This window comes from Drosophila sulfurigaster, chromosome 2L (assembly GCF_023558435.1).
Source record: "Drosophila sulfurigaster albostrigata strain 15112-1811.04 chromosome 2L, ASM2355843v2, whole genome shotgun sequence".
NCBI classification, from domain to species: Eukaryota; Metazoa; Arthropoda; class Insecta; order Diptera; family Drosophilidae; genus Drosophila; species Drosophila sulfurigaster.
This window is the reverse complement of record NC_084881.1, coordinates 11,071,293-11,093,885: the sequence shown is the minus strand read 5'-3', so window position 1 is coordinate 11,093,885 and position 22,593 is coordinate 11,071,293. Positions and strand designations below refer to the sequence as shown.

General features: G+C 37.4%; 1 protein-coding gene across 1 annotated transcript; it reads left to right on the top strand.

The window, feature by feature from the left end:
- Positions 1-110: 110 nt before the first annotated feature.
- On the top strand, positions 111-17,076 carry LOC133835355 (protein dissatisfaction). The gene is given in 7 exon segments (XM_062265375.1): positions 111-767; positions 3,778-3,861; positions 3,929-4,090; positions 13,910-15,246; positions 15,249-15,395; positions 16,240-16,287; positions 16,289-17,076. Coding segments are annotated over 7 exon segments (2,223 nt in total). The 5' UTR covers positions 111-757; the 3' UTR covers positions 16,724-17,076.
- Positions 17,077-22,593: the final 5,517 nt, after the last annotated feature.

Below are 22,593 nucleotides of genomic sequence, written 5' to 3'. Positions count from 1 at the left end.
CGTTCTAAGGGATGAAATGTAACATTTTGTAGCTTTTCGTAAATTTTCGACTTTTTCGTCGACGTTTTGGTTTTTCGCTGCCAACGCTTCACATCGCTTCGCTTCGCATTGCCATTTTCCTCATTCGGTTTCGGGTGCTTTATTTTTTTTCGTTGTGTTCTTTCTGTGCTCTGTGTTTTTCAATTTCCCGGACGTTGCTGCCTGTGCCACGGTTGTGGCTTTGTGTCGCGTCTAAAGGGGGGTGGGTGGCAGTGGCAAAGGCAGTGGCAAAGGCAGCGACAGAGGCAGCGGCGGGTGACGGGTGGCTGTCTTTGGCTTTGCTCTGCGTCCTGTCAAATTGACTGCAAAAAGGACCTCTCCTTTGGCAGCTTCACTTTCGTAATTGGCGGTCTGCGCTGCTCAGCTCTGGCTCTGGCTCTGGCTCCGGATCTGACTCTGACTCTGGCTCTGCTTCTGCCACAGCTTCTGGTGCTGCGCCATTCACAGTTGGTCCGTCAGCCAATACGATCCGCATCCGCTTCGCAGCTGCGACCTGTCGTCCTTTGCGTCGGCAAATGTAACAAACATTTTTTCGCGTGTGCTTATTCGAAAGACAACGCAAAATTCGTGAATTACAAAGTGAAATTCTTAATACTATACTATAGTATATTGATTGAAAGAACAGAACTAAATCTGCAAATTTCGAGTGTTATTCAAAGTTCTCAACAACTTCAGCACGCTGGATACTTTAGGGTTTAAATATTTCCATCAACGGAAAATGGGCACAGGTAAAATTCAATCGAAAGCCGACGGTAGTTGTGAAAACTCTATCAAAGCGACGAGATTATGTATATACATATATATAGTAAATTAAACATAAAACTCAAAGTAAATTTAAAAATATGTGGCGTGAGCAATAATTGAAATACATTGATTATAGAATTTGTTAAAAATAATCTTAGTTTCAATGTTATTTGAAATTGGTTTGATTATTCACTTCACTAGCGTTCCATTATTAATAAAACGTAAATAAATATATGTGTTCAGCTCCCTAAGTTACATTGCAAAAGTTCAGGCTCTACAAATATCGTATTATTTTGTTTTATCAATTATATGGATAGCATATCTATATGAATGTTTTATGCTTAATAGAAGAACGTTTTTAAGAACTGCTAATAAAGTATGTTATTTAATACCATATTAAAAAAAAATTTATTCTGCATATTTGATTTTTTAATAGTCGCAGTATTAATATTAATAATTAATTTAATATTAATATTAGTAAAAATCAAATGCTTAAGCTAAAAATAAATAAATCACACGTTTTTATAAAGATTAATATTAGTAATGGTACGTTTAAATTTTAATTTGCAACACGCTTTATTAGTGGTTTTAATGTGCATGTAATATAGGTTTCCGTCGCCAAATATAAATTTAATTATGCATTCCTCAGACATTCAATAGATTTTACTCTAAAGGCAAATGATATACAAATTAAAGCCATGGCATGCGTTTTATGTTTAATAGTCGACAATATGAACATCTTTCTATTTAATTATATTTTTATTATTAATGATATGAAATCCTAAACAATCCAAATGAGGTAAAAACATATTATTTAATTTAAAGAACACAGTTGGATTTGTTATAAAATTAAACTAATAAGTGCTTTGACTGAATGTTCATATACATTTTAAATAAGTTTTATTAATGGATAATCTGATTTATTTGAATTAATGAGTAAACTAATGCATTTTAAATAATAAATTATTGAATTATTCTGATATCATTTAACTTATTTAAATGAATAATCAAATTTATTTTAAGAATATAATTTGAATGTAGATCAATCTTTAGCGATCACCACAAATTGTATGCGTTACTTGAAGCTTAGATCCACTTAAAATGAAATGCAGCAATAGAGTAGACCTAATTTGCAGTTCCCACGACCAAATCATTAAATCGTTTAAATCCCACGTCTGCTCACACCCAAATAAAGTTGGACTGGCGACCTTTTTAGCCTATAAAAACAATGCCGAGATTTCCATACCAGTCAAAAGCATATTGTATGGTTGATAGTTTAACAGAAGATTTTGTTGTCTCCCACACACACACACAAAGCACAACGCATCACTCGCTTCAGAGTAAAACTGACGCAACTTGATAAATAAACAAAAACATTTAAAATCAACAATAAAAAATTTTAAAAAAGAAAACATCCGATGAAAAAGAATATATAAATATATGAAAGAAGAGTGTGAGGGCCATGGCCTATGCAACCCCTGAGGGTCCAGGGCCAGTGACTGCAAAATGGGCACGCACAACCACTCGAGAGGTGTTAACATGTTGCGGACAATTGCCGATGCGCAGGGTGTGAAAATTGGCAACACGCGTCGCTCGCAGCCGAAACCCAACCAAACCAACAGTTGACAATATGTCAAATGTCACAGGACAAAGACTCTCCTCACACTCCTCCCCCTCTATCCCTCAACAAAGCGAAACAATCGAAACTGGGCGCGTTTTATTTTGACAAGTGCCGAGTTTTCAACTTAATTTGTGAAGCGTGCCAGCCAAAAAGGGACTCCAAGAGACCAGCGCAGGGAAGGGGGTAAAGTAAAGGCCTGTCTCCATATAACTCGCATTATCTGCTAGCTTTGTGCAATTTTCACTTGCTAATCCGCGACACACACACACAGAATCAGTCACACATACGCAGCAGGCAAATATTCGCCAACGAGGGCGCCGCAAAGTATGCAACACCTTTTGTGCGTGCTGCAATGTGTTTGTTGAAGGGCAGCTTTGAGGCCGAGCTTAGTATTTAATATAAGTTAAATATGCGGATATGTTGCAGATATCTCTTTGAGTTCGCAGCACTTTGCGACAGTTTGACTAATTCAAAAAGCGAGAAACATTTTCATTAGCAGGTAGAATGCGATTTTGTAGCCCTTGCACTGCATTTTTAATGAGTACGTGACCAAACTTGGCTTTGTCACCTTATGATTATAAAATCATTTTGCACTTAAAGATCTTCAGCAAATCAAAATTAATTAATTAAATTTCATTTTTCATTACTTTTCTTTTTTTTTTGTATTATTTTTTTTTTTTTGTATTATTTTATTTTGTTATATTATTTTAGTTTATTTATATATATTATAATAATATTAGCTTATTATATACATATTAAAACATAGATTTAAAGTAGATTCACTTTAATTTAATATTACTTTTTATTCCTTTTTTCCAAACAATGTTTATATTTTGAAGTGTAATATATTTGAATTACTATCTAAAACAATGAATTACTATTAAAACAATAAACTTTTTTTTACAAAAAATACAGCGGACTTAAGACGATCTAAAATATCCATTCATACTTACTCATTACCTATTACTTTTAATTTTTTTGTATTAATTATTTAATTAGTTCATTATAATAATATAAGCTCAATATATATCATTTATATTTAAAAGTGGTAAAGTGGATAACCTTTAATTTATTATTAATTTCTTTTATTTCTTTGTTATAAACGAAATTTATATTTTAATGTGTTATATTCACAATATTTGCATTACTGTCTAGAACTATGAATTGTTTTTATAAAAAAAAATATATATAGTAGACATAATTTTCCGTTTACAAATAATTATTATTTTAGTTAAATTTTACTCAGAATCGTCAGTTAATATCCGATTCGTATTTATCTAACAACTCAGTTTATAAGTCAGTTCATAATAATGTCATTAATATGTGAAATACTAAAGTAGTAAACCTATACAATTTTATATATTTTTCCAAAGCCGGCGATCGTCTGCTGGATATACCCTGCAAGGTGTGCGGGGATCGCAGCTCAGGCAAACATTATGGCATCTATAGCTGCGATGGTAAGTCTGAATTATTCTCTAATCGCTTAATGAATTTAATATAATACTATGTGTATTTTATTTTTAGGTTGCTCTGGCTTCTTCAAGCGCAGCATTCATCGCAATCGCATTTACACCTGCAAGGCGACCGGTGATCTGAAGGGTCGATGTCCTGTGGACAAGACTCACAGGAATCAATGTCGTGCCTGTCGTCTCGCCAAATGCTTTCAATCGGCCATGAATAAAGACGGTAAGTGAGACAAGTGGGAGCTGATGTAGAGTTCGAGTCGTTGTTCACCCACAAGTCTTTGTTTTACTTGGCAAATTCATTTAATTATGCAGCAAATTAGCTGGGGCTGCTTTCGCCGCTTTGCCACTTGCTGGGAAAAGCTTTGGCATAAATTACATTAAACTGGAAAAACCAAAATGCCGCAGGCTTTTGGGTGCCACACACTTTTGGCAACGACTCGACGACTTCTTCCCTGTGGCTGTGGCCTGATGAAGTGGATGCCACTTGATTCTTGTTGTAGTTGTCATTAAGCTGATTATAATTTATGCGCACTCCTGCAAACGCCTTTCCACCTCTGTCTCCATTTCCCACTCAAAAGCCACACAATAGAAAGTGAAGGCGTGACTTTGATTTACTTCAATTTGAATTTTATAATGTTTGAATACAGTCAAGTTTGTTTCGTTCTATTTTAATTATGAAGTTGTCACAATTATTTGGTTTAACAAACGAATATTTAATGTTTTCAAATAGTGAAAGTATAAAGAAGTATACGTAACACATTACGTATGAGTGATGTGCTTGTTAATGAATTATTTGTATGCAAAATATTAGTAATAACATCTCAAATATTTAATTCTCGCAATTAGGATTTTTATCAGCAAACTTCCATTCAATATTTAATTTTAGAGTTTTACTTGTTACTAATACAACATATACAAATAATTTTTAGTAGACAAACAAATTTTTAATAGGTAATTCAAATACGTAAATTTGTATATGAAATTATTTAAGATACTTTGAACATCTAGCTAAAATTTGAATTCATTTTTATCGAAAATAGTTATGATACACTTTATTGTTTGACTGCTAGACCTTTAATGAAACAACAGTAAAATGTCGAAGTTTATTTTTGATTCGCTTCAGCTAGTTACTTCATTAATCTTCCGATTAATTCCCGTATCACATATAATTCAATTCAAAGTTATGTCCGGCAACAAAGACATCAAATGAGAATGTTTTTCTTGAGTCACTAAATGATTTTGCATATTAGTAATATGTTTTGTTGTTGCCAGTGTTTGGGAACTTTATTTGGCCAATGCGATTGACCAAACTTTACAGACCGCTCTCATACGCAACAGCAATTCGAGTGAACCCAAACCCGACAACAACAAGGACGACATTGAATACGGAGAACAACTCAATGCAACAATGCTAGCTTTAAAGCTCTTAAGCCAACATTAAATGTAGCATAAAAACACATAACATGGAAGGCCATCGACTATGGCTCTCTCTATGGCTCGTATAGCTCGTATAGCTCTATGGCTACAATTTACCATTTGGCATCAACGATTGAGGGGTTCATTGCACAACAGCAACAACGACAGCAACAACGACAGCAACAACCACAGCAATAAGTACAGCAGCAGCAACAGCAGCCAGAAGGGACGACAACAGCGTGAGAATTGTTGCAGATTTTCTCACACGCAATTCGCCTTCAGGGTGGAGAAGAGAGGAGAGGAGAGCAGGGGAGCTGTATGCCGAGAGAAAGAGAGAGAGGCTTGGAGAGCAACGAGAGGAGCCGGAGGCGGGGGCTCGATTGACAATGTGCACTTAATAGCGGATTACATGCATTATCCCATCGCAGAAAATGCGACTAAAATGTATTGACAATCAAATGATGATACCAAACTCAGACGTCAGACGTCAGACTTTAGACCTTAGAACTTGCAAAATCCAACAGACGTCACGTCAGGGGGTAATTGTGCTTCTCTTCTTTTCTTTTTTTTGGGTGGATAGATAGATGGATGGATTGGATTGAAATGAACCAGAAACAAAGTTAGTTTATGCTGGAGCAAAAGATGCGCAGGCAATATTGTTAACGCCCTTGAAACTTGGCTAACAATAACAACGCACGCAGAGGTGACAACAATAGCAAACAACCACACGTAAAAACATATCGAAAGCAACAATAACAAAAGCGATACAACAGCAAAGCTAAAGTGCAAAAAGCCAATGATTAAATGCTCTATATAGAGAAAGTTAAAGTTAAAAAAGAACAAACAAATTCAAATGTTTCTTGAAATTAAAAAGGGTTAAACATATATTAAAATAAGAATAGGTATATAATATTAACAATGAGTAGTAGATAACAAAAAGGTTTTATAGAGTGCGCTAATATTCGAAAAGAAGCAGAATTATATATTGTATTTAATTCTTCTATTGAAGTATTTAAAAATTATCTTTGTAATAATTGCAGGACAAAGGACCAAAACTAAGTTTATAGTTTCAGATATAATACCTCAATTTTCTTCTTTTTATTAACAATCTATATATAGTAAGTAAATTGAATACAAGAACTTAATATATGGTTATTTTCTTTCATGAAAGCCCACTACAGCTAAATAAACCAATTCCATTCAAATAGCCAATTTCTCAAACCTACTCTAACTGCACGATAATTGTACATAACCCTCAGTTGTTAGGGTATGCCTGGGGCATGCGAAGGCGTCACCGAACATGTTCATGTCCTTTTTCTTTGTGCATTTTCTTAGTTTGCCGCTACAAAGCCCCATGTTAGCTGCCTTTTTGGGGTTTTTCTTGGCTGGTTACCGTAAATAAACAATAAACACACTCCCACAAAGACTGCGAGAGAGCGAGACAGAGAGAAAGAGTGAGAGGAGGAGAGTGACACCAACAACTGTTGGAACTCGAACTTGAGCAGCGTTTCCCTTGGCCCAGCGCCAGGATACGCCAGGATGCCTGGGCAGACAAAGTGCTTTTGTTGTTTAGAGCAAAAAGCAAAAAAGCCACAAAAATCGTTCAAGGCACGTTTGTGTTATATTTTTGGGGCTGACAAACATGCGAGTAGTTGGATGTTGTTTTTCCCGACATCCCCCCGAGGGGGTTTGAAAGGAAGCTTGAGCATGTGGTTAGCCATTTTTAGTTGGTCTTTCGTTTATTTAGCCACAGTTTTTAGACTCGTTGGGCCATTGTGTGATTTCTCGACGTTGCCAATAAAGTTAATTAGAAAAACGGACAAGTGCTGGCAAGTTTCGTAAAGTAGTGTTGCAAAGCGAAACTAAACTCGAAAATATACCAGACTGAGAAAGTAAAAGACATAGAGTGAGCGAGAAAGGTGTATTGTGAAGTGAGTTATTACGTGAAAATATGACAAACGGCGCACATTTCGTTTGCCATCTCGTTCCTGCCTTATAAATGTTTGGCTCCTTTGTATGCTAATATCCGGACAGAGGGTGCAGGGAATGAGAAGAAAAAGTAGAAGATGGAAAAAAAGAAAGCAAAGACATGAAGCGAGATTCCCTTAACAAATTATGTTGCCACTTGTCACATTTAATGGTATTTGCATTTGTATACCAACAAAGTGTCAGCATCATCACCACGCATAGTGATGATGTCCCTCTTCCCCTCCCCCCTACCTTCCACCTCTCACTCCTCTTCTCTGTCTTCTCCACATCTACTTCCATTTCTTTCTTATTTCTTTACAAATATTTACGCGGCATTTTAAGCGGATTTTTCATTTTGAGTGATTTGTGTCGCTTTCCCAAATCCCATTCGCACAAGCAAAATAAAAAAGCGAGCAATAAAATGTCCTTTTCTGGGCGTTTGCGTGTGCTGTCGTTGCTGTCGTTGTTGTTGCTGTTTGGTCCTTAAGTCTCACTGGCTGCGTGATGAGCTGAAAAGTGAGCTCTAATGATGGCGTAGAGAAAACAAAAGTAATTCATATTATACTTATGATTTGAGTTATTATTACAATTTGTACCTTAAGCTGATCATTTAGTTATGCAGAGTGGCGGAAAGAGCTCAAAGAGCACTATAATATTACATTAGTACTTAAAGGTATTATAATTGTATACCTCTAACAAATGTATGTAAGAAAGAGTTATCTCCGATCCCATAAAGTTAATCAGCGACAACAGACGATAATCATATATACAATCGTGGAATTTTGGTTGCGATCAGATAAAAACTGTAGAAGTTATTTAAGAAATCATTTCGGCTGCTGGGTCTTCGTTGCTTTATTTGACAATCTGGTATATTTCTTAATCTATGGTATATTTTTAATATAGTACTATACCGATATATCAAATTTGTAGGGTTCGGTTTTACATTATTTTCATTTAATTTCTTTGACTGTTTATCGATCGTTATAATTTCACTTTCATTCTGCTGTAGAATTTTAACTTTAGCACTTTCAGCAAATCGAAAAGTTTGCAAAGCTAATGTCAAACAAATCGCTTAACGCAAACCTTTCAAGCGAACCAAGCAACATTTGAGCCTTACACAAAACAACAACAAAAACAACGACGAGAAATAAGAACAAATAGTCAGAAAAGGCTGCAATAAAATCAGCCAAGTGCAAGTTTAATGAAAAAGGAACTGCAAATGGAAATTGTTCGCACTCGACTGTTAGTTTTCCCATTCCCATTCCCATTCCCTTTTCTCTTTCTTCTATCTTTGTGTGTAAGGTATATTTTGCAGCATACTTTTGGGCAGTTAAGCCCTTTTGTCAACAGACTGCGTTGTAACTTAGCTCGTTGTCTTCGTCTGCGTTTGCGGTTCTCTAAATGGAACGTCAGGCAGTTGAAGCAATTGTTGCCATTCCCCGTTGTTGATATTCGCATTATTGTTGTTGTTGTTGTTGTTGTTGTTGCTTGTGAGTCTGTCTATGTATAGTCGACTTTTTGGCGCTGGATGGCGACTAATTTCATGACCACATTTAAACGTATTGATTTTGTGTGTGTTTATATATATTTGAGGGAGTATACATATAAATATATACAGTGTCTATGTGATTGATATATTTATTTATTTGCAAAACTTTTAAGCCTCTCGCTGCACTGTGTACGCCATATTACGTATACGCATTTCACATTTACACATGACTGCAGGGCACTGAAAGCCAGGCGCCCTCTCATATGCACACATACAGCACAGGCACACACATGCACGTACATGTGTCGACATGTGTGTATGCGAACTGCAGTGTCGCTCTTAATTGACATTATAGCCTACTACTTTATGTGCATACACTTTTGGTAGGCAGTGTGCGAGCTGCCGACATGTAAATGCGACTGGCTTGCATGTGTCACGGCACTCACACCAGCCCACACTCCATGTGTGTACCTCAATATGCGTGCGCCTCTGTATGTGTGTGTGTGTGTGTGTGTGTGTGTGTGTGTGTGTGAATGACAAAAGTGTCAGTGTCAACATTAAAAGCGGATTTAAAATCACTCACTCACTGGGCGCTTCTGACAGAGTCAGAGCGTAAAAGCCTTTGGCCTCCTGAACCATGTTTCCCAATGCCAGAGCGACAGAGACGGAGACAGTGGGAGAAGGCGAGAAAGAGATGGAGCAGTGCAGCCAGCAAAAAGTTATTGTAAATATTCCAATTGGGTGAAAGTTAAAGTTATGCATAAAACAGCAAGCGAAATGTGAAAGAGCACAAAATAGTAAAAAATACATTGTAATTATTCTTTTTAATTGCCGCTTAATGCTTGTTGAAAGAAATTAATGTGCCAGAATTTTAATACATTGATATTTTAAACTGAACCTTTAATATTTTGTGAAAATTTCATTCATATAAATGAAAATAATTTATTAAAAAAATTAATCAAATTTATGTGGTAGTAATGTAGTGACAAACAATATTATAAATAGCAACTTTTTCGACAATTGCATTAAATAATACAAAAAAAAGTTTAATGTAGTGACAAACAATACTTAAGTAAGTTTTAAATAATTTTAAGGAATATACTCATTTAGTTCTACTACAATTCCAACATCTATTTCAGAGTTCAAATATACTTTACAAAGCTGAACAATTTAATCAATCTTTAAAATGAAATCGGTTTATTTCTTCAAAAGTTTATTGGTTTAAATTCTTTACGAATAACCACAGCTGTTGCAGTCAATAATATGCGGCTTTAGGTTTATCTATCATCTCAAAATAAGGTAAAATGTGTAACAAATTGAAAACGCTTATCGAGACATCAATTTGTCACTCGACTGGCTGGAGTTGGACCCCTGCTGTGGATTGTGGCTATGAGGTGCTTGAGCTGGCATCAACAATGCCCATTATGCACTATTATGCACTTTACAATTGCTAAGCCAAATGCGATGCTCATCTTAAGCCCCGTTCCCCCTTCCTCCTTCTCGCCACTGAGGGGTGAAGGGCACGAGCCAAAACACCCCTTCGCCATTTGCCAACCGCATCGAATCACTTCAAGTGTTTATTTTTTTTTCTCTGCAATTTCACGGTTTCTTTTCACCCCTCCTCGGCAATCAAAAAGAGAACATTTAGGTGTGTTGCCTTATTTACTTTTCATTTGCCTGCCAAATACACGTTTTTTACATTTCTTGCGTAATTTTGTTATTACTCGAGCAAACATAAAGCTCCCGAATGTTGTCTTCACTCATTATGTTTGTTACGATTGCAACGATGATGCTTCCCGCTTTTCAGCTTACGAGCTCGACTCGCAACCATTCGACACTCGACGTACAGGATTCACCATTCTCCTCCATTCACCATTCAGCATTGTCCATTGTCCATTACCCATTAATGTGGGCCTCGGGTTGATGATCATTCATTGGGATTTTTGCGTGTCTCGGTCGTGAAGTCGCTGCGAACTCTGGGAATTCGGCAGCTGCTTAACATCCGTTTCACTCGCCTTTTGCGCTTTGTCTCTACTCTCTCCTCTCTACTCTCTCCTGTGTCCGCTCTCCGCGCTGCCACTTATCATTAATTTTTCTACCGTATTTCTTTGCCCTGGCATTCTGACATTTTTGCCTTTGCCTTCGTTTTTCTGATCCCGTCCCCTGTTTTGACATAATTGTTTTTGCTTCCATGCATTTGTAGTTCACGCTCCCTTCACTTCTCACTTTCCACTTCTTTCCACTTCACCCCCGCCTAGTTCTGACCATCGCACGTCTCTCTACCCTAATTAATTGATTAGCTTCAGCAAATCGGTCAATATGTTTTGCTTTTCCTTGCACACTGTGTTTTTATTGCTCTCCACGCTCTGAGGATGCGTAATGAGTTGCTAATTAGATTTGTTCATTGTACCTTTTTTTCTTCAAATCAACTCAGCACTTTTTGGGAGTCTTTCCAGGTGTTTAAGTCTATGCTATAAAATAAAAGTGACGGAATAAAATTCTTGCAATTCTTTCTATTTGAAGAATCAGCAAAGTTATTAAAAAAAAAAACACATATTTGAGAAATCTCTGAAAATATATTAAAAAAATATTTGATAAAACTAGATCTACCAAATAGATATTTAGAGAAACTATAAGTAAATTTTATCTTTCTTAGTATAATTTATTATTAATATAATATATAATAATAATATTTCAAAAATTTAATTATGGTTGTTTATAATATTAGAATTATACATAAACCAAATTTGTATTTTTTCTTATAAAAGCCATTTTTAACATTTTTTACTTCACATTGATTTTAATATTATGAAATATTTTATTAGGATTTTCAAAACTTATTTCTATACAAACTTTTTTTTAAAATAGAGTTATTTCGGTAAATTATATTATTTTTAAAAATATATATATTTTATTATTTTCCCATTTATTTTTTCCACTCACAGATTTGACCTTTGCTCAAGATATTTAGCATCCGACCTAACCTCAAAATGGCTGTGAGCAGCGAACCCAAGAAACGCCTCAAGTTGCAGGCATAAAAAAAGCAACACGACTTTTGCATTTTGCATTTCATAACTTTTCCAGTAATCAAATTGGTTGGAACTTAATTTCTTCTTTCTTGACGCAACTTTCGCACTTTGGCGACGAAAACAAAATGGCGTCGCCTGAAGAAAAGTTGAAGATGGATGAAGATTGGAGTAGGCGAGAAAAAGTGAATGAGAGGGAAATGAGGACTGTTTTTATGTTTTTTAATTTTTGCTTATGCCCGTTAATTTTTTGCCTTTTTCACACGTTTCTTTGTTTGCCCGAAGGATGAGAAGTAGCATAAAAGTGTCGCGTGCAAAGGGTTAGAAGTGCTCAAGGTTTCACTTGAAGTTGGGTTACAATTTTTCGTTTTGGGTTCTCAACTTTCCTTCTATTTTTTTTTGTTGCGTGCAGACCGCAGTTTTTAAGGAGTCTCTCTCTCTCGCGGGTGAAATTTGTCGCAAGTTTGTTTGATGCCGCTTAACCCGCAGCGTAAAAATTTGATGAGTTTGGCATTTTCTTTAATTGAAATTTGTGATCTTTTGAGAGCTTTGCTTTTTTGCTGTTGCATACTTTCTGGAGCTAGTTTGCAATGCCATCAGCCAGAGGCCGTCAAGTGGCTGCAGTCACTTTCCATGCGAGAAAGCGAGAGAGAGAGAGATGGAGAGACTCAGAGACAGACTCACGAATTCACTCACACATGCGATTAGCTGCGGATTAAAATGTCACCCCTTTTGCGCAGCGTCACGCACAAGATACAAGATAGAAACATGCACATGCTATAGATACATTTAATTACAAACAAATAAAAGTCATGACAGCAACCCACACTCAAACATGTGTGTGTGTATGTGTGTCTGTGACGCGAATGAACTCGATCCTGGTCCAGGCTTGGGGCATATGCAACAGTTCACACGACCAGACCTGTCCCAGGACTTTTGTATCTTTGTATCCTTGCATCTCTGTATCTCCGCATTTTAATAATCGGTTTATTATGCCTGCTTCTATTCAGATGTGTATGTGTGTGTGTGTGTGTGTGTGGGGGGGGGGCGCCTCAAGAAGCGACTTATACACACACACACACACACACACACACTCAGACAAGTGTTACTTTCTATTTGCTATTTGAGTTCGTCAAACAGATAAGTCCAAACTCACACTTCAAAGAGACGGCAAAGTTTTTCTGGGTGGCCAACAAAAAAGAGAAGAAAGCCATGCAAAGTATCTTTCAAATTAACTTTATTTATTTAACTACTTAAAAGCAGATTAACGCAATTACACACTTGAACTGATTTTATGCAAAACGGATGAGCAATCGAAATGTCATGGATTGATAGGCAACATCAGCATCTTTCACAAACACACACACACACGCAGTAACTGCCGAATCAGCCGCAAATCAGCAAAAAAAAAAAGCCAGCCCAAGTCCCCTATCTTAAACTTCAATCATCATTGGATTCGATTTTTAAAGTTGTTGCCCTTAACTTCCTATAATATTAATATGTGTATATTGATATTGATATTGGGGAAAATAAATGCAGTATCGGTATATATAGTAACCGATAGTAAACATTGTAAAGCAAAACTATTGAAATCTTTAAACTTGTCTTAACGTGAAAAGTTGTTTTACAACATTTCTTTAAATATATTTGCAAAGTAAGCAACAGAATATGAAAGATTTTTAAGGGAATACAGTATATAAAATATGATTCTATACTTTGAACATTTTCGGAGGAAAAGATTTTTCAAATGTTGATATCCGTGATTTTCTCTTCATTACTTTGTCGTTTTAAATTCAATATGCAACTTTTCGATAATTATCTTAGATTTATGATTATATAATATAATTAAATCGTAGCTCAAACAGTTTTTTGAATACAAAATTCATCGCATATTGTAATAGTTTTTAAATATACATATGAGTATAACTAAGCTTTGAGCTCCTTTTAAAAGAAATCCATTCATTGTGGTGCTCAAATGTTGATTTTCTATTCGTTCCTTTGTTGCTTCAACTTCAATATGCATAATTTTTAATATACAATTAACATATATTTATGACAATATAAAATACAAACTGCAATATATATATATATATATTATAAAGATATAACATAACTTTGAATTCCTTTTGTACACTTTCAGCTGTGCAGCACGAGCGCGGTCCTCGGAAGCCAAAACTGCATCCGCAGTTGCATCACCATCATCACCATGCGGCAGCCGCAGCTGCAGCTCACCATGCAGCGGCTGCCCATGCTCATGCCCACCATCATCATCATCACCATCATGCACATGCTGCAGCAGCTCATCATGCAGCAGCGGCGGCAGCAGCTGCAGCTGGACTGCATCATCACCATGGCGGTCACTTGCCCGTCTCGCTGGTGACCAATGTGTCGGCCTCATTCAACTACACGCAACACATCTCGACACATGCACCGCCTGGTGGATTTCATTTGGCTGCTGGGGCTCCACCCAATGCGCTGCCTCATCAGACGCAGGCACAGGCTCAGACCCAGGTGCAAGTGCAGTCACAGACGACACATCCTGGCCAGCAGACGGCGTCGCATGCAACGGCATTTCATCATCCTGGCCATGGTCATGTATTAGCGCCACATGCAGCGCTGCAGAATGGCGGTGGCGGTGGCAATGGGCATGTGGGGGGAGCTGCTGGTGCCTCAACGGTGGCCATGACCTTTCCACCTCATTTGCTGCATCACAATCTGATTGCCGAGGCGGCCAGCAAGTTGCCGGGCATCACGGCAGCAACGGCCACGGCGGTGGCTGCTGTCGTCTCAACGGGACCTTATGCACAGGCCACGCCCACAGCGCAGAACAACTACTCCTCGCCCTCGCCCAGCAATTCGATTCAATCGATATCGAGCATTGGCTCGAGAAGCGCTGGCGGTCGAGGTGGCGACATCGACGGTGACGGCGACGGAGGTCTTAGCCTGGGCAGCGAGAGTCCTCGCGTGAATGTCGAGACGGAGACGCCTTCGCCATCGGCATCGCCTCCTCTGAGTGCTGGCAGTGTGTCGCCAGCTCCCACGTTGACCGACTCCCAGAGTCTGGCGGCTTCGAGTGCCTCGCTACATCCGCCGCAGAACTCGAACTATTGCATCAGCGAAGCCTCGCATCAGACCATCAACAATGCCACAACGCCGCCCAGCAATGCGGCACTCCTCATGCACAGCATTCACGTTAACAACAACAATAACAACCATAATAATAACAACAATAATATTAACAATAACAATAACAACAACAACAGCGACAACAATAATAAACAACACAGCTACACATCGGGCTCCCCAACGCCCACAACTCCAACTCCGCCTCCTTCGACAGCGCTGCCCGCCCCTCGTGCTAGCAGCGGCTGCCACGCCTCCAATGGCTTCCTCGAGCTGCTGCTCAGTCCCGACAAGTGCCAGGAGCTCATCCAGTACCAGGTGCAGCACAACGCGCTCCTCTTCCCCCCCCTCCGCTGCCCCAGCAGCTGCTCGACTCGCGCCTCCTCTCCTGGGAGATGCTCCAGGAGACGACGGCGCGTCTGCTCTTCATGGCCGTGCGCTGGGTCAAGTGTCTGATGCCCTTCCAGACACTCTCCAAGAACGATCAGCATCTGCTGCTTCAGGTGTGTACAACAACACATAAAATATTTAGTATTAAACGTAGCTATTTTTATTGATAATAAGATGTACTACTTATTATTGTTAAGCAACCAAATCTGTTGAGGTACTACAAATATTTATAAAACAAATGGAAAAGCAACAGAAAAAGAATAAATTTCCATTCAAATTAACGAAAAGGAAATACGTTATATATATATAATTAAATATATTATTTAATGCCTTAACAAATGTATAAGTTAAAAATACTATTAAACTAATACTATTAAAGGAAAGTACTAAATTGGCTATAATTAATCTATATTATTCTTGAAATTAAATCAATATTTTATTGAATTCATAAAAATCATGTTTGGCTCTTAATTATGATATCTTAATATTATTACTAATTATCGATCTTTTAGAATCATGTAATAAACAATAAAAATAAAAATCTGTATCAAAAAATTATTTAAGAGATCTTCACCCTATACGCAGATAGAAGTTCTAGAAGTATTGCTAGTTTAAATTAAAAAAAAAGTAAATCTTATTGCTTTTAATAAGTATTAAAATTTATTCAAGTACTCAAAAGGAATGAATATTTTTAAATGATATGCATAGCTCTAGATAATATTTCATTAGTTAATTATGTTTAGCTTAGCTGATTTTGTTATCTAATTTATAATAAATCGTAAAACTTCTATTAAATCATTAGTATTAATAACTAACTTCTAGTGTAGTTTAAACTAAAATACTTTAGACTATATATTCTTGTAGATTATAAATCCATTATCAACTTTCTATATTATAAAAAAAATAATGTAAATTCCTTTCAATGTCACTAATCTCCTCTTTGTTTCTCATTTGCAGGAGTCTTGGAAGGAGCTGTTTCTACTGAACCTTGCCCAATGGACAATACCCCCTGGATCTGACACCGATACTCGAGTCGCCGCTGATCAAGGAGCGCGTGCTGCAGGACGAGGCGACGCAGACGGAGATGAAGACGATCCAGGAGATCCTCTGCCGCTTCCGCCAGATTACGCCCGATGGCAGCGAAGTGGGCTGCATGAAGGCGATTGCCTTGTTTGCTCCAGAGACAGCTGGACTATGCGATGTGCAGCCGGTGGAGATGCTGCAGGATCAGGCGCAGTGCATACTCTCGGATCATGTGAGGCTTCGCTACTCCCGCCAGGCGACTCGCTTTGGCCGCCTTCTCCTCTTGCTTCCCTCGCTGCGGACGATACGAGCGTCGACCATCGAGGCGCTCTTCTTCAAGGAGACCATCGGGAATGTTCCCATTGCTCGTCTGCTGCGCGATATGTACACCATGGAACCCGCCCAGGTGGACAAGTAAAGCAAAGAAGCGAAGGAGGAGGAGGAAGAAGGAAGAAAAGAGGATGCAGTTGGGCATCCAATGTAATCAAAATCGATTCGCGTTGCATTTAAGCGGCAACAATTTTTGTCACTTGCAAAAATATTTTTGCTCCAACTAAAAATGAAAAACGAAGCAGAATGGGAAGCAGAAAAATAGAAACGAAATGAAAATGAAAAATAAAAATTGCTAACTCGACTCGACAACTGCAGCTGCGACAGTTCACAGCGTACAAAGTTCATGTAATAGATACATTGCCACGCCCCCAAGCCCAGCGCAGCCCAGCCCCGCTGGCTGCTTTCACGTTGATTTATAGCTCTGTTCGCGATTTCTTTTTTTTTCTAACATTTTATTTTTAGTCTCCTCCGCCATGCACTTTATTTATCTTTCATTCGACATTTTGTCGTCTCTTTTCTAAAACTGCTCATGTTATTTCAACCTGGCAACCTGGCAAACCTGCAATCCACCCGCCTCACCCTTGACCTGCAGCAGCAACATCTCCCCGACTCCCCCCGCTCCTTGCTTTGCCCCAACCACTTCTCATTTCTGTTTTACCTTTATCACGTTTTGGCTTTGTTATACCCTACCATTAGGGGATTACAGCTTTAAGAGGCAGTTCGGTATTAGCTTTGATTCAATTAGAATGATTATAATTAAAGTTCCCAATAAATTAAAAAGCTATAAATACATTAATTATTATTACAATTAACTTGGATTCAATTACTATCATTTCAAAGTGAAAAAATCTAGAAAAAAATGATTACTTATAAATGTATTTATTATTAGATACTGTGATTTTAAGTTACATATTGTTCATCATAAAAATATTGTAAATTATTTTATTCAGTCTTCTATTCCCTTGCATACCCTGATCTGACCAACTTTGGTCTCACTTCATTGTGTACATAATTCAAAACTCATAATTTCCTTCTGCTCTGTGAATTCTTTCATTTTTCGTTCTCTTCTCTTTTTTCCGTTTGTTACATTTGCTGGAAAATCGCGTTTAGAAATCGTGGAAAATGAAAAAATAACTTTGCCGCAGGTCAAACGCACAAAATGTTCTCGTATTCTCTGTATGATTTGTCTCTTACATTTCGATGGTTTGATGTATCAGCAGAGTACTTCATATATCGCATATATTCACATATATGGATACACACACACATACATACATACAGACACACGTATTGGTGCCAGCTCGGTTTATGAATTATTAAATGATAAACGCTTTGTAATTGATTTTCGCACAATCAAATTGTAAAATGGTATGCAGAGAAATGTTGCTAACGATTTATACACATATAGAAATATAAATAAAATACAAATAAAGCTTAGATATAAAATGATACAGTTGGAAATAGTATGTAAATCGCAACAGCTGTTGCTACCAGCATATAAATGCATATTAATTATTATATATACAGAAATATTTAAATAAATTGAAATACCTAAAATACGAGAAATGTTTTAAGGATTTGAAAACCCTCACAGTTTGTGTTTAAATAATTCACCTTCTCAGGTAAGTTCCATACTATGCTGTTAGGAAAAACATAATGCGAAATACCCAGAATTTCAGATCTCCAGCTGAAATTTAAGTAAACATCTCATCAAGCGGCAAATGATAGAATAAGGACCCAGATATTAAATACTTTGCATAGTCAATATTAAAAGTGTTAGATCCAAAGATGATCCCATACTTTTTTCATTACAATTTCATTTCATTGATCCTTGCGTGCCATGCAACATGCATCCTTTGAAAATTATACAGGATATGACTGAGATATAGCTGGTTTTTTGCCATATCCTTGAGCATTGATGCTAAAACCCACATTTTGTAATCAGGATAAGTATTAACATCAATTATCATTTGAGGATTTTAGGATAAAGGCGTATAATAATTTAATGCTTCCATGAAATATACGAGTATGCGAAAGCCGAAAGAGCATTCTATCCATATATTCTTGATCAGCCAAGACGATATAGTCATTTCTACTCTTATGAAACAGTATATTTAATAGACTACAGATAGAGCTATAATTTTTTTTCGTCAGCACCTAATATAATTGCACCCCTATAAAGTAAGTTTTAGATTTTTACCACTTCTTATGTACCCCAATATTTAAAAGTAATCTACAATGTTTATTAATTCTGTGTCTGGAAAAATTATAGAAGTTATTTAAGAAATAATATTGTATAGAAAAAAGTCTGCTGCAGTCGGATTTAGCTGATTTGGTTGGAAATCTGACATATATTTTTAGTCTATGGTGTATTTTAAATGTAGTAGTATATCGATATACTAAAGATAGCCTTCGGTATATTTCAGTCTTTGTCATTTAAAAGATGGTGATGTCATTTCGCACAAGAATAGTTTTTTTTAATAGATTAGCATTCTAAAAACTTCGAATATCGCACAAACAAATAAAGTTTACTCAACAGTTATCCTGTCTGATCCTTGCGAGACCTGTGTCAACCTATTCGTGAGGAATATAATTCTTCCAAAGAATATTTACATTCAGAGTTATTTTGAAATTAGTGCTTTTGATGTACTTTGGCCACCGAACAGAAAAAATTACAATTATTTACGATACATCTTGCTTATTCCGTGCAGAATTCCGTGCAGAACGAAGAGCTTCGGTAAGGAATTTTAATGTGATAAATTACTTACTACAAATTGTACACCACTCTTGATCGCAGCTATCATTTGATGTAACTTTTCCTATTGACATTTTTATTATAATATTATTATTTATTGTTCCATAATCAAATAGGAAGTGGCTGGAGCACCTCTATTAGCAGTATATTTATTTTGTCGGAATATCCCCAGATAATTATCGTAGTACAACAAATTCATGTTTTAAATGCGTTTTGTACTTACTTTTTCGTCGTTATCATTTCTATTTTGTCAAATAACACAACAAAAATAACACACACCGTATTGGAATTTCTTTATTTATTATTTTTATGTTCAAATAATATTCCTAGTAAAGTACTGAATTTAGATTACTAAATAAATCATACATATATTTTGTTTGATTTAAGCCTTTTCAATATTTCAGAAAATTTTAAAAAGACTTAAACATATATTTGACATAGTAAGTGGGGAGAAAGTTATGTCTAGTCTATCTAAAAGTACTATACATTGGCTATTACTTCTAGTCTAATTCAGTGGAAAAACTTGATCAAAAAACATGCAAATTTGCCTCGGCACTAAACAAATAAGAGACAGACCCGAACCAAATCCAGCAAGCCAAAGCAAATTGTGTTAATGGAACCCAAAAAACAAAAGAAATACGAATGTATACGAGGCGAAAAAAAAGAAAGAAATAAAAATAGGATGCAATTAAAACAATTAAGTGACGCGTTCTTTGGGCCGCACTATTTGCAAAGTACAAATGTAAAAAATGTAAAAATGGAGAGAAAAAGTGGGAAAAAAAGGAAACCAAAAAATTGTAACATTAAAAAAGTGCCAAAACATTTCAATTGCGAGAGAAAGAGAGCATAGAAGGGGGATGGAGGAGGGAGGGAGGGAGTGAGCGAGGCAAATACGAATATAAAATGTAAATCATAAAAAATGAAAATAAAAATCCGCAATTTGTATGCTGTCGCATATTCTGTAACGCTTAAGCATTGTCCAGATGGGGATGCAGAATGGGATTGGTTGGGGGGGAGGGTGGAGACAGAGAAGATAAGAGGGGTGGCGGGGGCTGTTGAATTGGATATAGCTGTCATAAATGCTGTGAACGACTCAATGCTTTGATAAAGGACATGTTGGCGAGGACTACGGGTATTATTGATGCCTTGTCTTGTTCTGTACTGTCGTGTCCGTTCCTGTCTTGTCTTGTCCTGTCTTGTTTTGTCCCATCTTGTCTTGCTGTCAAGAAAGGAGCGGCCATTGTTTGAGGCATATGTGTTGGCCAAAGGTAAGACAGTTGCGTATTTTACATACGACATCTTCGTATGCAATCGCCTTGAGCGGATCCGTTTGTCCAGTCCAGTCCAGTCCAATGGCAGATGGAAATGAAATGAAAGAGCTGCGGAGTAGATGGAGTAGGTGGGTGGAGGGGAAACCACATAGACCGCTGGACATGTTGCATACCCTTTTGGCTAAAACTTTCGTTGTCGTTTCGTTCATTTCTTTTCACACTTTTTGCATCGCCATGGGCAATACATCTTGGACCACAAAACACAAAATCGTCTTAAGTATTTTGTGTGGTTTAAATAAAATAAAAATAATAAAAACCATCTCTTTCTCTTTGCTCCAAGCGTGTGTCTATGTCTATGTGTGTGTGTGTGTGTAAAGGGATAAGCGTGCTACATCCGCTTAACGTTGTGTATTTTCTTCGCTTATTCTTGCCTTGGTATTCAATTTGGGTTTCTTCGTTTCGTTTTGCGTAAATGATTTTATTTCGTTCTTTTGCGGCCTTCTGTAAAATTTTGATATACTATTATTCTATGCCCAGATCCAATGTCCATCATTGTTTTTTTTTATAGACACAACATTACACAACAATCGCTACATCTAAAGCTCCACTCCTTCCACTCATAACCCATTCTTGTGGCCCACACTCATCTTATCTTTATCATCATCGTCAACACAGCAACATGACATGGCCAAAAGGAGGCTGCATTGCTCTCACTGACGAAATGCCTATGTGAACTGTGCCACTTGTTGTCCACAGCGCTATCAACGTGTCTGTGTGTGGGTGTGTGTGTGTGTGGCCAAAAGGATTGATGTGCCACACACATGCACACACATGGTAATTTAGAGTATGTGCACTGAAATTACCCATGCGCCTAGTGAGCCATAGCGATACAATGGTTTCAATGAATTCTAAGGGTAGCTGGCATTCCAACAGTTGTAAGCAGGGACTTTGTCCAGCTAAACCGCAGCTATAGTCAATTACCTCAACGTTCAACTTATGAAACCAGCGAAATAAGCAGCTGCAAAGTAATCAAGATTAGGTTTTAAATTTGTTATAAGTATTTTAAGAATTTTAATATCTTTACGTTCGTTACGAAAGAACTAACTTTCTAATAGATATTTCATTTAAATATTTATTCTTAGGCCCTGTAAAATAATACACCCTTAGAATTGCGGTTATCTAAGAACTATAGCTGAAGATAGGCGTCAGGTAGTGTGGGAGAGAGGAGCATATACTTAATCACCATTGCTATGCTGCATAGAATCACATTTTGGGCGGCATGGAAACAAGCCAATCCGCACGCCACACCAGAAACAGAACCAGAAGCAGAAACAGAGTAGACCTCGACATCCCAGCACAGACACACGGAGAGATACAGAAGCCGAGCAGTAGCAAGTCAGGCCACGAGCATAACGTGCAACTTTCCAGCTTTCGCCGCAATCAATTTTACGGGTGCACAGCAGCAGTGCCAACAACAACAAGAACAACAACAACAGCAACAAGAGCAACAAAAGCAGGAGCAGAATTAGAGCAACCCCGAACATGCTTACAAACCAACCCAAAGTAACCCAAGCCAACTCAACTACATCCACACCTACACACCAACTCTGACATGCACACATATTCATAGATGTAAGTAACCGTGTGTGAGTGTGTGAAGAGCGCAAACAGCGTTAGACACGCAACCGAACAGCGGCCAGCACGTGGTCCAACTCACATGAAGGTATTAACGCGTAACAGCATCGCTGCATGATTAACCTCCTTCGTTCGGGATGTGGATGCAACATGCCCCCAATCCCTCTCTCCTTACCTCGCCTCATCTCACCTCGTCTCGTTGGCTAGTGGTAAGCCATGACTCTGGCCTAACTTTTGCCATGTAGTAGGGACAAAGCTTAGTCGACGTCAGATGTAACATTGCTAATCGGCTGA